Source organism: Merops nubicus, unplaced genomic scaffold, assembly GCF_000691845.1.
Source record: "Merops nubicus isolate BGI_N331 unplaced genomic scaffold, ASM69184v1 scaffold22287, whole genome shotgun sequence".
Classification (NCBI taxonomy): Eukaryota; Metazoa; Chordata; class Aves; order Coraciiformes; family Meropidae; genus Merops; species Merops nubicus.
Window position 1 is genome coordinate 1 of NW_008622576.1, and position 15,422 is coordinate 15,422.

The 15,422-nt window shown below is 40.6% G+C and overlaps 1 protein-coding gene across 1 annotated transcript; it reads left to right on the forward strand.

Moving 5' to 3' along the window:
* The first annotated feature begins 222 nt into the window (after positions 1-222).
* Positions 223-3,411, forward strand: SLITRK2 (SLIT and NTRK-like family, member 2). The gene has a single exon (XM_008944857.1). It carries the CDS (start codon positions 223-225, stop codon positions 2,794-2,796), a length of 2,574 nt encoding a protein of 857 aa, XP_008943105.1. The 3' UTR covers positions 2,797-3,411.
* Positions 3,412-15,422: the final 12,011 nt, after the last annotated feature.

Sequence of the window (15,422 nt, forward strand, 5' to 3'; positions counted from 1 at the left end):
CTTCGCAGGCGCTTGCCGAGAGGAGAAGAAGGGGGGATTTCACAGGAGTTTTGCAACTTGCTGCCTTGCAGCTCCCATCTCTCCTAACCTTGCTGCCTGCTTTGCCCTCTCCTTGCATCCTCTGCTTCTGGCCGTTTTCACTGGGAATTTCTTCTTTCTCTTCTTACCCGTCTCGTAAGGTTTGACTGTAGGTACCGAAGCGGGGATCGACGGCGCATAAAGATGCTGAAGGGTGTTTGGTTGCTCAGTTTGTTAACAGTGGCTGGGATCTCACAGACAGAGAGTCGCAAACCTGCCAAAGACATTTGCAGCAAGAGCCGCTGCCCTTGTGAGGAGAAGGAGAACGTGCTGAACATTAATTGTGAAAACAAAGGATTTACAACCGTCAGCCTCCTTCTGCCGCCACCCTCGAAGATCTACCAGCTGTTTCTCAACGGGAATGCACTGACCCGCCTGTTCCCCAATGAGTTTGTCAACTACTCCAATGCCGTGACCCTCCACTTGGGCAACAACGACATGCAGGAGATCCGCACAGGGGCCTTCAGTGGCCTCCGCACCCTCAAGAGGCTGCACCTCAATAACAATAAGCTGGAAGTGCTGAAGGAGGACACATTCCTGGGCTTGGAGAGTCTGGAGTACCTGCAGGCTGATTACAATTACATCAGTGCCATTGAGGCAGGGGCCTTCAGCAAGCTAAACAAGCTTAAGGTGCTGATTCTCAATGACAACCTCCTGTTGTCCCTGCCCAGCAATGTCTTCCGCTTCGTGCTCCTCACTCACCTGGACCTGCGGGGGAACCGTCTGAAGATGATGCCTTTTGCTGGTGTGCTGGAGCATATTGGAGGCATTATGGAAATCCAGCTGGAGGAAAACCCCTGGAACTGCACCTGCGACTTGCTTCCACTCAAGGCTTGGCTGGACACCATCACCGTATTCGTGGGCGAGATAGTCTGTGAAACCCCCTTCAGGCTTCATGGGAAAGATGTAACCCAGCTCACCAGGCAAGATCTCTGCCCTAGGAAAAGCTCCAGTGATTCAAACCAGAGGGAAAAACATCCTGTCCTTTCAGACCCACACATCTCGAGGCTATCACCCACAGCCAGCTCGGCCATCAGTCCCACCAGAGCCCCAAAATCCAGCCGGCCACCCAAAACTAGGAACCGCCCCACACCCCGTGTCACTGTGTCGAAAGACAGACAAATATTTGGACCTATCATGGTTTATCAGACAAAGTCTCCCGTGCCCATCACCTGCCCGGCTGGCTGCATCTGTACTTCGCAGAACTCCGACAACGGCTTAAATGTGAACTGCCAAGAGAAAAAGATCAGTAATATCTCCGATCTTCACCCTAGGCCGACCAGTCCAAAGAAACTCTACCTTACCAGTAACTATCTGCAAGTCATTTATAGAACCGATCTCACAGAGTACAGCTCTCTGGATTTGTTACATCTAGGAAATAACAGAATTGCAGTGATACAAGAAGGTGCCTTTACAAACCTCACAAGTTTACGTAGACTTTATCTTAATGGCAACTACCTTGAGATTCTGTACCCATCTATGTTTGATGGGCTGCACAGCCTGCAATATCTCTACCTAGAGTACAACGTCATTAAGGAGATCCTGCCACGCACCTTTGATGCTCTGAGCAATCTTCATCTGTTATTTCTCAATAACAACCTCCTCAGATCCTTGCCTGACAGCGTCTTTGGTGGCACTTCCCTCACCAGACTCAACCTGAGAAATAACCATTTCTCACACCTGCCTGTGAGAGGAGTCTTGGACCAGCTCTCAGCTCTAATTCAGATAGACCTCCAGGAGAACCCTTGGGACTGCACGTGTGACATCCTGGGCCTGAGAAACTGGATAGAGCAAGTTACTGACCAGAACAACCATCAGTCAAATTCCCCTGTAGTTATCAACGAAGTGATATGCGAATCTCCCACCAAGCACTCTGGAGAGCATCTGAAATTCCTCAGCAAAGAAGCCATCTGCCCAGAGAACCCCAACCTGTCAGATTCTTCTCTCCTCTCCATGAACCAGAACACAGATACACCCCATCTCCATGGTGTCTCGCCCAGTTCCTACCCAGAAATACACACTGAAGTTCCACTGTCTGTCTTAATTTTAGGCTTGCTGGTTGTGTTTATTTTGTCAGTCTGTTTTGGAGCAGGCCTGTTTGTCTTTGTCCTTAAGCGCCGGAAGGGTGTGCAAAGCATGCCCAGCAGTGCAAACAACTTAGATATAAGTTCATTTCAGCTCCAGTATGGGTCTTACAACACTGAGACACATGATAAAACTGAAGGACATGTTTATAACTACATTCCCCCTCCTGTTGGACAGATGTGCCAAAACCCAATCTACATGCAAAAGGATGGGGATCCAGTTGCCTATTACAGGAATCTCCATGATTTTAGCTATAGCAATCTTGACCACAAAAAGGAAGAGCCCACCAGTCTTGCATTTACAATCAGTGCAGCCGAGTTACTGGAAAAGCAGTCCTCACCAAGGGAACCAGAGCTTCTGTATCAAAATATTGCAGAAAGGGTCAAGGAACTCCCCACCGGAGGATTAGTTCATTATAACTTTTGCACCTTACCCAAAAGGCAGTTTGCCCCTTCATATGAATCAAGACGCCAAAACCAGGACAGGATAAATAAAACTGTTTTATATGGAACTCCCAGGAAATATTTTGCAGAACAGTCTAAACCCGAGCATCCTTTACTGCAAGGAAAGCTACAAACAGAACCAGACTACCTCGAAGTTCTGGAAAAACAAACTGCAATCAGTCAGCTGTGAGGGGGGAGGCGGGAGACAAAGGAAAATTTTTAAATGAGCTCAGCATCACATTTGACTGAGTCTGAACTCAGTGCTGATGTCCTCTATCGCATTTCCAACATTTCCACTTTTTAAATTAGAGAGGGAGTGAGAGACAAGTGGAACCCTTACAGCATAGCAGGGATATGGGGTTGCTTTTGCAACACTCCCTTTAAGTTATTTCTGTATCTCTCTCCTTTTGACCCTTCCGTAGGAGTTGCCACTGCAAATGTATGTATGTTTCTGTAATAGATCTAGCATAATTCTTTTTTGATCTCGAAGGAAATGAGGAAGGGGGTCTTTGGGTTTTCTGTTCTTTTGTTTTCTTTTCATTTCAAAGTGGAAACTTAATGTATTATGTAGAAGATCTCCAAAGATCTTTTTTCCTGGACTATGACTTTCTTTTGTAAATAATAATATACAGTACTGCTGTTTCAATTACCAAGTATAGCCACTGGGCGTCACTTTTTTGTGTTAAAGTGCCTTTGCACTTTAAGTACATTATTACTTAATTGTTGCTCTTAGCTTTGATAAATTGAACCTATTTTAATGTGTTGTATTTTTGAAATTAAAAAAAAAAAATGTAAAATAGATCTATATGTCAGATGCATTAAATCAGAAGGTTTGATTTATAGGAAAGCGGCCCTTCTTTAAATGAATCTAGTTCTAGGACCTTACAGACTCAAGTGTGAATTACTGGGGTATTTTTTTCCCTCTAGGTTTGTTTAGAGTGATTCACTGAAATCAACTGAGAGGATTTAGCAATGGACTAGAGGTTATCAAATACCTCAGCTGGGAGTAACAGTTCATTAATAAAAGACGTTTAACACAATGTCATAGTGAACTGAACAATTAATGTCCTTCTTAATATATTGCGTTTGCAGCTCTAACATAGTAATGCTCAGTGGTTGGAGGTTATTTTCGTACTTAAGAGAACATTATTCATAATATTTTATGCACTAAATTAGGTATTTTTATATGCTTTATGGCAGATTTTATATTTGTAACTTTTTTGGACTGAAATTAACATGTCCTTTTCCTGCCAGACACATATTTTTTTAATAAGCAGGGACACCAGCAGGGGTCATCCCACACCTCATTAAATTTATTAACATTCAGGCAAATGAACCAATGCCAAATGTAAAATTTGAATCTGGGTCTCTGGAATCTTCCAAATCAAGGTAACAGAAATCAGTATGTGCATCCCAATAGCTTTCACTAGTCTGAACTATGTCAAGTTTTCAGTCTCTAAAGCAAAAGTAATGTTCCAATAATTCTAGTGTACTGAAGAAAACTACTAAGCTCATTACCTTAAATTTTATAAAATGTTTTAAGTTAACTGAATTCTGTTCTCAATTCAGCCATCAGTGAACGAACACAGTAAGTCGACTTTCCCTAACTCAGGCCTGTTTTACTTCAAGCTTTACATTATCAGCTTCAATTTACATTTACTTCCTGGAGAGTACTGAAACCATTTTTATTAACAAGTATGCAGTCAAACTTTATTAAGCCTTATTAGCTTCTAAATAATTTTTAGATGCAAACATTATTGTGCGATTTAAACAAACAGCCCTTATTTACAACAAAAACAGTTTTGTTTTGTCTATTGTAAATCCTTATGCAACTGGGATGGTGATCTGCATATAAAGTAGGCCAGGCTTTTCAATTCCTTATTAAAGCAATTGATGGAGTCTGAAAGAAGCACACTGTTTCCTTTTCATAAATAGGTTACTGCACATAATAATCCTTTATTATCGTGCGGAGATTGAAATGGCCTCTGCTGACTGATATTTAGAGCTTTACTATAGTTAATAATACACTATCTACAACTTTGAGAAATTTTCAGCAATAGCATTTGAGCTATAAATAACTATAATCAATGCTGTTCTAATCAGGACTTTGCCAAAAGGAAGTTGCTTTATATTTAAGAGCTAAAGAGGCTTTGCATGTGTATTGCCAGATATCTGAGTCATTCAGTAAACTGCTTTCTAATGATTTATACAACATCCGAGTCCATTAATATGCTAACATGTCAATTCTTTATGTTTAGAGTCCATAGCATCTATGTCTGTTCATTAGGTCAGGTTTCAAACTGAAGTGCAACAATGAACTACTGAAGAATCAGTCTTCAAAATGGTCTCACTTCAAGGAGGAGGTGAAATGGTATCACATTAGTAGAACTTGGAATGTTTGACTGGAATAGCATCCATCTTTGAGTGAGGTACTTGTTTGAAAGCTTCCAGTAGTGATTGTCTTATTATGGCTCCTTTCCCTGGGTAATTAAAAGCGTTTATTACTGAAACCCTAAAAAAAGTATAAGTATTATTTTAAAGTAATTAACTCTTTCTAGGTATGATTTTTGTATTGCCTGCAAAAATATTAAATACTAAAACCAAGTACCATGTTATATCTGGCACTCTAAAGGACAGGATATTATTATACAATATTCTCCAGTGAACCAGAACCAATTACATGTTTTTTTTCTCGGAAAAATGCTAATTTTTCCTATTAAAATGTTTTCAGTTTTCTAGGGTTTGCAAACAACAGAGACAGGGAATTGATTCGTTGAGTAACTCCATCCTCTTTAGTTTTACTGTTTCAGTCTCAGACTGTTACCATATTTGCTTCAGTAGTACAGCCATATTTTACAGAGGCTGCTGTTGCTTTACATTTCCTTAGCTTTCCTGGTGAAATTTATTTAGGACTAGATTTTATTTTGCATCACCAGTAGCAACTTAAAAATCATTATTGCTGTAGATCTTCTAGGGTTGTTTTTATACCCTTCAGCTGACATCTGTTAAGCACCTCTTTTCATAGTGTCTCTAGGTGAAAAAGAGAAGGAGATTTTTTCAGTTACGCTTAAAGAGATTTGTTTAATGAGGAAAGTGTGTCGGCAGCTGCTGTGTAGAAGGTCTCTGCATTTCTTTATCTGTACAGCCCTGGAAGCTGCTGCTATTTAGAGGAGAGCTGCTTGCCTGAGTAGTGGCTTGATAATGAGTCTGAAAAAATTTTCCTTCATAGTTTGAAAAGTTGAACTGTGAAAATTGTGGAACCAGGTTAGCAAAGTTTTTTTTTTTTTTTTCCTAATAGTTTTCTTTCTACATAAGTTTTCTGTTCTGAAAGTGGACATAATGACCTTTACAGAAATAGGAACAGTGCAGACTGGAGCACTGTTAAAACTGTGCAGTTATCTCCAGTGCAAATGAGGTGCCATATACTTCCAATGCATGAATATGTTTTTGAAAAGATCTTTCTGTGTAAGCATGAAGTAAATGATCTTAGAAACTGGATTTCATTAAGTTATTTCAGTGGCAAAATGGAGAGAGATGCTAACCTTGCACTGCTCTGTCAGGTTGCCCTATGGTGGTTCCTAGGCAGATATCTATCTCCTGGGATGATGCTGTGGCTTTGCCAGCAACAGAAAGCACCCAGAGGATGACAGGTTAATTGCTTTTCCTTTCTCTCCCCACAAAACAAATGCCACTTTTTGCAAAAGTGGCCATACTTTCTGAGTTCTCAAATCAGCTGCAGAGCCACTCGAAATGCCCATTGTTAGTCCTCGTTTCTGCAGTCTCTCTCTCCTCCATCAGATTTCATCTTTTCAGGCTCCAGCATTTCTCAGTTCCTCCCTCACATCCATTATCTGCTTCTCTGACCTTCACCACATGATTCCCTAACCTTTCTCCTCATACCTGTCCTCCTGGGCTGTCCTTTTCTTCCCTAACTAGCTCTGGAGGACCTATTTCATCCTTGAAGGGAATTGATGTCCCTGCTCTACTGAGAGCTCAGACCTTACCTCCTCCTGTGACACTGCTGAGTAGTCCCATGTGATCGGAGACAGGTACCTGACAGCAGTGGTCCCAAGGGCCACGCTGGAGGAAGGTCTGCATAGCTGTTTCCTCTTCCAGTTGTTGAACAGAGGAGAGAAGCATAAGATCAAATAGTGTTTCAGCTTCCATGCAGGATTTCCCATCTGGGACCCCTGGCTACGCCAGAGGTGTTTCTGAGTAAGAACAAACAGATGACCTATCTGACATTACTGGCATCACATCACATTTTGCTGTAATTTCAGTAAGTTATCTTCAGTGTGGGTTAATCTTGCACAAATTAGCTACCAAAATTTAAGACTCAAACTGCTTGTGTAGGGTCTCTAGAGTAAATAGCAAAAAACCAGGCCATTCAAAGTGGATTTATTCCCTCCCAAAATATATGGCATGAATTGGGCTACAGATATGCCTGGTTTTTTTTTTTTCCCAGTAACTGTAGAAGGGATAGAAAGATGATGAGCTGATTAGCTAGCTAATTCCCACATAGCTGCAGTCAGCCCAGCCAGATCATTTTCAGTATGTTCTCTGTGGAGTTTACAGCTTGCTTTGGTCAAAGGCACTGGATTTTTGTAACACCTCCATGTGCTAACTGAGAGCTATACAGAAGGGTTTAGTTTGGTTGTCTTTTTCCTCCCATCAACACTTGAGTTTGTAAAATAAAAATTAAACTTTTTGAAGTTAGAAGCTGTAATTAGTAGTGTCAAAATAAGAATACCAACAAGTTAAATTGCTTAAATAAAACTCTTAGAGAATACTGATCTTGTATAGAAATACAAATGCCATAATTCTAAACTGCTCATGAGTGAAATGAGATACTGGAAATGTTAATGAAACTTCTTAAGCTCTTACAGGCTAATCACTGATACAGTTTGTGATTTTTCATATTACTGTTTTTGCAGAAAGTAAAAGTCATTTAACAGAGAGAGAAGAAAGAAAAACTTATTTCCCAAAGTCCCTCCCCTAACTGTAGAACTCCAAACCAACAGATGAATTAACTTATGCAGATGATGTGACATTTTTTGTATTTTTCCCTTCACTTTTTCAAAGTGTGTTGTAGGAGAAGTACAAAAGTTATTCTTTTGTAAGAGGACCATTAAGTCTGTTTGGATTATTGATCTCATAGCTTTTCTGGGCATAAGGCCAATCATTTTCACTAGGGTTTTTAATCCTGGCTAATGAGGGAGGTGGATTAACGAGAAGTTTTTTGTTATTAGAGGGTTGGCTGGATTTTTTTTTTGAACCAGTAGATTGACATGTTTATGAATACAGATGAATAGAGTGAAAGAAATGTTGGCGCTGCAATCAGAGATGCAGTCATTCTAAAGACCAAATAGACTCAAGAGCATGAGTGAAGTTTGAAAAACAAGACATCATAAAACTGGGTTTCTTCCTGAGATCATAAACACAGAGAGCTGCCATTTGGGGACAGCAGCAGCTTTTGTTACATGCTGTTAAACATTTGGAGGGGTGAAATTAAAGGCCAGATGCACCTCCATTATCTTTCAGGATGTTCCAGTAACTGAAGTGCTCAGAATTTTAGTTCTCATCTTGTGACTCTGTGTATGCGTCTGTATTACGACTGGTAAGACACTTGAAACACACTTTGCTTGAAAAAGTAATTGAGGTAAGTTTGGAAGAGTAGACTAGTTCCAGTATTTCCAAATGCTTTTTATTGCTACTTTTAAAAATACGATGAATTAATAATTTTTGTAGTGAATGACGTAGTCTTTTAGCTTCGAAGATCTTTTGGAAAAACTAACTTTTCAGCAAACTGTTCAGATCAATATGTGTGGCTAGTTACAAAGCAAGAGCAATGCAAAACGTTGTTGCTGATCTTAAAAAGGAAGGTGGCACTACCATTTAGAAACCAAGACAATGTAGATCTAGACTTGCAGAGTAACTGAAATGGCACCGGCGTTACGCTGAAAAAGTGAAGGACGATGCCAAAATTCTTTATGGCAACAGAACAAGTATAGATCTACGTCTTAGCAACACAGATGACTTGTACCTTCTCTTCTCACCCTGGGCATGCGTTGCTCCCCAGAGCCAGAAGCGTTAGGCACACGGAGTAGGAGGCACTACAGCTGTTTGAAGAATGCTGTCTGCCTGGGAAAAGGCACAGCTAATGTATAGAGACCTGTTGCAGTTATCTCCTCTTGAGATAAGACCTATTTCCGTACAAAAGCATGGAAAAAAATCCCTTTGAGATCGCTGACAATATGACAGTCTATTTTAAGATATCTTGATTTTTGTTCCTAGAGCCTCTCACCTGAAAGGCAGAAGAGCTGGAGTTGAGGCAGTTTTTTCCCATGCTGTAAACTTTTTTTCCTTCTCCCCAGGAATTTGCTACTGACTTTGTACATGGCAGTATATTAGCTGGACAGCTAAAATGAACAGAAAATGTTGAGAGAACAGTGAAAATGTAATTACTAGATAAATTTTCTTCTAATCACAAAACAAACAATATTATACTGAAGCAAAGCTGGCACGGAGGTGTCAAAGTACAGTCAAATCTGAGTGATTTGGGTGTAGATGCAGACTATCTGTGTTAGATTTAGACCTGAGTGGCTTCAGTGGAGTCTCCTGGGATTGGCACCAGTGAAAAGAATCTCACCAAACACAAGCAGTCATGGAACTCGCCGACTTGTGTATGGCAGAGAGAACAATGATTATGCCCTCTTACTATCACTTAAAGTGCCATTTGGGAGTTTTCCAGATTGAAGGCTCATTCACATACATCTGGAGTCAGCATACACAAAGTTTATATCCCAGTCACCAAGCATCAGCTTTCCAGTAATGTTTGAGTACTCCATGATGTCACTTCTGGCTTAAAGTATGACCAAAATTTTAACTGCTATCATCTCTCCTGCTCTGGGGAGGGTGAGGTTTGGCTTGGAATCTCAACTTTATTATATCTCTGCTAAATTTTAATACTTGGTTATTCCTGACTATATTCTTACTATGAAGGGCAAATAGCGTTATGTTCAGCTAAGTCTTTGTTTTAGCTTTTATCTTCTTTCATAAGTAGTCCAGCCCTTTAAATACCAGGGTAGCTGGGACTCGAACTGTTCAGAAGCGTTTCAGACACTTAGTGATCTACTCAAGTGAGCAAAGCTTCACCAAAGCTTTACTACTCACATCACATCTACTGTGTTCTGCTGAGCTTTTATTCAGATACGTATTCCAACTTCAAACACATACACACTAGTAAGTATCTTTGGAAAACCTTGTAATATTCAGCTTACATGCTTACTTACAGTAGAAAAAAGAGATGGGGTTAGAGGTGGGGAAAAGCCTTTCAAATTTTCTGGGCTTTTTTTCTGAAGGTTTCAGAGGGGCTTATTACGATTATTAGTGAATCAAAATGTGCGGGGTTTTTTTTTGCCTTTTTATGCAAAATAGTAGGGGGGGGGAAAGGAGGAGAACAGGGTAGATTATAATTGTCTTAACTGTCAGGATGTTCAAAGGAGACTATCAAAAAGCTAAGGACCTCTGTGCTCATAATTCAAAATACTTACATACAAATGCCTATTTTTTTTTTTTTTCTGTGGAACTTCTAAAGGGAAATTGTACACAGACTGCTTTCCCAATGGCTAAGGGAACTGGACAGGCAATTCTCTCGGACAGCCGAGAAACCCTAGCCTTAAAGTTATACCAGATTTACTGCAGTTCAGACAGAAATAAGCATGGCTCGTGAAAAGACAATGTTAGTGGGGGAAATGCTTAAAGCTACAGTTCACACTTTAATTGGTGGTGTTGTTTTTAGCTTGTGTTTTCTGAGACTGTTATTTACTGTCCCATCTAAATCATAGGCTGCTTACAAGAACTGAGTGGATAATTCTTGTTTATTAATGTGGCTGGCCCTCTTTTCCATAATGCAATGTCTACAAATTTGTTTGCTGCTGGCTTCTCTTTTCCATGGCTTCCGGTTGTTCTCCAAATAATGCATGGGAATAATTCCTAGCTGTAGAGTCCTAATGGATAATTCATAGCGAATGCCTAAAAATTAACTACCAAGGACCTTGTTTATACCATTGTATTCATTTATTTATTTGCTCTAGATAGGGAGGCAGTGGGCCTACTTAAGTGCTCATTTACTGGGAACTGATGAATTACTATTCTCTTTTTAGTTCTGCCAGTGACCTTGCACAAGGCATACCTGTGTCCCCACGCTTTAATTTCTGCATCATTAAATGACGAGGAAGATACTTGCTGCCTTAGTCTAGTGAGATTTACTGATGAGAAATGTTAAGTATAATTGTTTTTTCAAAGCCAGTCCTTATGGCTTTATAGCTTCATCCAAATACAGCAGCAGTCTACTGCTTCTTTCCCTGGCACATGTTACTCTGATCTAAGAATGTGATATGCACATTTCAGATTTAGTTTGATTTCTGTTTTTAGTTAAAAATAGAAGGAAGATTGCCTTGTACAGGGAAAAAAAATACTGTCTCCCTGTAAAAGGAGATTACATATATGGAATGAAATGGGGGGAAAAAAAAAGTGCTACATTTTGTCTGTAAACTGTTAAAAATGCACAGCATCCCTATCTCCTAAATTTTCCCTCTCTGGCTGAAGGGAATCATCGTGTCTGTTTCTGTCCTATGGAATCCTTTCAGCAATAGTTCGTAGCATACTAGTTACTTTTTATTCACCTTTTCTTTACATGAAGTCAGTTTGGCTATTGCAGACAGCTTTTATGGCAGTAAGTGAGCCAGGAGAGCCTCTGAGTGGCAGACAGATGCTGAAATAAGAAACTGGCACTCTGGGGAGAGAAAGAAATTCGTTCAACTTTCCTTTTCTATCCCTTCTCTGTTCTTGGTAACCTCTCCATTTTTCTACTCACTAGTAACTGTAATAACTGTCTTGCCAATTGAATGCAGAGTGCAGGCATATTTTTCCATATGATAGCTCAGCTACATCCTGTAAAGTCTGTTGTGCTGGAGAGCCAGCCATTTGCCACAGTCTTCCAGAATGTGTGTGGCCAAGTCATGCCTGGCAACCTGAGGATGCTTCCATGCAACAGAGGATGGTTTATAAATGTAGGATTACACATCAAAAGAATCTATGGTGGCATATCCATTCATAGCAAGGGAGCCACAATTTAACCTCCACTTTTAAACTGGCTTTCGATTAACCAACTAAAATTCGTTCACTGTTTAGGAATGTTCTAGTTTAGGTTTAGATTTTGTGCTCATCTGAGTTTTGAGGCTGCTAAGACTGATGCTCTCACTTTTGCAGATTGAGGGAGGTGATTCTCCCCCTCTACTCTGCTCTGGTGAGACCCCACCTGGAGTACTGCATCCAGTTCTGGAGCCCCCATTACAAGAGGGACGTGGACTTGCTGGAGCGTGTCCAGAGAAGGGCCACGAGAATGATCCGAGGGCTGGAGCAGCTCTCCTACGAGGACAGACTGAGAGAGCTGGGGCTGTTCAGTCTGGAGAAGAGAAGGCTCCAAGGTGACCTTATTGTGGCCTTCCAGTATCTTAAGGGGACCTACAAGAAAGCTGGGGAGGGACTTTTTAGGATATCAGGTAATGACAGAACTAGGGCGAATGGGGCAAAGCTGGAAGTGGGTAGATTCAGGCTGGATGTGAGGAAGAAGTTCTTCACCATGACAGTGGTGAGACCCTGGAATGGGTTGGCCTGGGAGGTGGTTGAGGCCCCATCCCTGGGGGTCTTTAAGGCCGTGCTGGATGAGGCTCTGGGCAGCCTGATCTAGTGTGAGGTGTCCCTGCTCATGGCAGAGAGGTTGGAACTGGATGATCCTTGTGGTCCCTTCCAGCCCTGAGAGATTCTGATCTGTTTTAGGAGAGGACTTACTAGTGTTGGCTTGATGGTTGGAGTTGATCTTGGAAGTCTCTTCCAACCTAAAGGATTCTATGATTCTATGATTTGCTGCACATTCATAAAATGGGATACATGAAAATCATTCCTGGTTCATCGACTGTGAAGGACATGGAGTTTTTTGACTGGATGTGGTATGTGCTCTGATCCCATGCACAATTTTATACTTCTATATAATTGGCAGTTATTTAGAGGTTGTTTATATAGAACCTAAGATACGTGGTACACTACAACATATTTTTAGCAGTGCATTGTAAACCATCTGTCCTGGACCAGCAGAATTGCATCAAAAGAAGCAGTTCAAATACTTCTTCAAAAATGTTGTTCTTTTTAAGTTCTGGGAAAAATCTAGATCAAGGAATGTAAACATTCCATGATTCTTTTAATGTGTTCATCTTAGAGATTTTAAGCATTAACTTTTCTATCCTAAGAATAACAGAGGTTATTGTTTAAGTTTACCTAGATCCTCACCTGCTGTAAATAGTGTTTAGCTCCATAAACATCCCTGTAGTTGTTTACAGTAACTGAGGACACAGACACTTTTTTTTGTGGACCACTTAATCGATCAACATTTATAACAGTAATGGATCAGCACCCTAATCAATGCAGGATGTTGTTCACTTTAATTTCACTGCTTTCCAACCAGTACAATTTGCCACTGTTTTGGAATTTTTGGTCACATTTGGAATGACAGAATGTTTTGGGTGGGAATGGACCTTTATAGACCATCTAATCCAATCCCTCTGCTCACTGCAGATCTTCAACTAGATCAGGTTGCTCAGAGCCCCTTCCAACCCGACCTCGAATGTTTCCAGAGATGGGGCATTTACCATCTCTCTTGGCAACCTGTGCCAGTGTCTCACCACCCTCAGTGTAAAAAATTTCTTCCTTTTATCTAGTCTAAATCTACCCTCTTTCAGTTTAAAACTATTACCCTTTGTCCTCTTGCAACAGGCCCTGGTAAAAAGTCTGTCCACATCTTTCCTACAGGCCCCCTTTAAGTACTGAAAAGCTGCAATAAGGTCTCTCTGGAACCTTCACTTCTCCAGGCTGAACAGACCCAACACTTCTAGCCTTTCTTCACAGGAGAGGTGCTCCAGCCCTGTGATCATTTTGGTGGCCCTCCGCTGGATCTGCTCCAACAGGTTCATGTCCTTCTTATGCTGAGGACTCCAGAGCTGGGTGCAGTACTGCAGGTGGGGTCTCACCAGAGCAGAGTAGAGGAGGAGAAATCTTGCGAGCTCTGTTCTGCTCCTTTGCCCTGAAGGTAGTTTCCCAGGGGGCCCTACTGACTCACTTCTTGAAGACCTGGAATTTTCCTTTCCTAAAATTCAGAGTCCTGACTTTACTCTTTGCCTGACCCATATCCCTCAGGACCATGACTTTTTTTTTTAAAAAAGGTCTTTTAAAGTTCACCAACTAGTTCATTTTGACATGCAAATGAATAATTTGTGCAGTAAAACTCTTTGTTCGATACATCTATATGTTTGGTGCTTTACAAATGCTTTTATTTTGAAGTCTTACAGATACAATACAAAGTAGTGAGACAGAAAGGCATATTTCTGTGTTCTCCATTTGGGACTTCTTACTTATTCAGAAAGAGCAAAGCTGCTTAACAACTCTTGCATAATCATTCTGCCATCCTCAGAGCTTGGATGCGTGTCTTTAATCAATGGCAACTGCACTGCAACAGTAAATGTACTTCCAATGAAAGCTAATTGTAAAGTCTTGGGACATGCACAAAGTCACATTTAGAAAGTCATGTTTTCCCAAGGATAGCCACTACTGTTTCTTCTTCTTTGTGAGGAATACATTGTCCTCTTCTAAAATATATAACCTTATTGTCATGCAAATATTTATGCCACATTAGAACCAGGCTTGATCTTTTCACAATAGATTAGCTTCCTGTGTTATTACAGATAACGACAATGCAATTTTTGATTATGTTATTCTTTTTTTTCCTGTTTTTTATTAATGAAGAACTTATAATTATTTTGTCTTATTCAGACATTCCAGAAAAAGAACTGAAGTCATATTTGCCACTCATTGGGGTTCTAATCATTGAAATTCACTTCTTTCTTTTCTTTCTATTGCCTTTAAATAAAGCAATGTACTAGGGAAAAGACTTGTCTCAGTCTGGAATACAAGTGCAAGTCAGGAATAATTGAAAATAGTTTTGATCACCCTTTGAAATCCTAGATTAAGCAGTTTTGCTAACACTCAAAGAAATTCTCTGGAACCTTTTTATTTATTGCACAATAGGTAGAAAGCTTCTTTTCTTCTTCTTTAGGCTCTTACTCTGCCAATGGGTGTTTGTTCTGTAAGTAGCACTGACATGAAAAGTCTGAAGTTGTCCACTTTTCTCTCTTTGACCAACGTTCCCTTGGTAAGCAGTACTATGAGGAGAGTGGTGTAAATACTCTAAGTTTAGCTTTGTGAAAAAGCCACACTGAAAGCTGTGAAAGCTTTGAGCAAAATTAACAAATCTTTGCAAGGCTTGCCAGCATTTTTCCAGAACACTTTGTCATTATATGAGTTTCCAGTTTAATAATACCCGTAACAGTTCCTTCCGAATTAATAAAATATTAAAGTGGAAATAACAAGGGTTATACCCTTAGCTAAGTAAGTCCAGTTAGCAACATGGATTGAAATGTTGACTGCAATGCTAGTTCTCTGATCCATTGAAATGTTCTTATTAATTGAATTGATAAATTGAATTTTGCTGCCCCTGGACTGAGCAGTCAGGGCCAGGCTGCTTCTCCAAAGGGGAAGTAAGGGACAGTAGAACTGCAACACAGGCACAAGAGCACAGCCCTGAAGAGAAAGAAGGTCATGGCTACCAAGGAAAAGAGCACTGCTCTTCTAGGAGAGAACCCCTCACTCACACGTAGAGACAGGTTCCTCCAGCACAACATGCCATCCCACATTCCAATCAGG

What these genes read in the sequence shown, in the direction of transcription:
- SLITRK2 (XM_008944857.1), top strand. Translation starts at nt 223, where the DNA reads ATGCTGAAGGGTGTTTGGTTGCTCAGTTTGTTAACAGTGGCTGGGATC.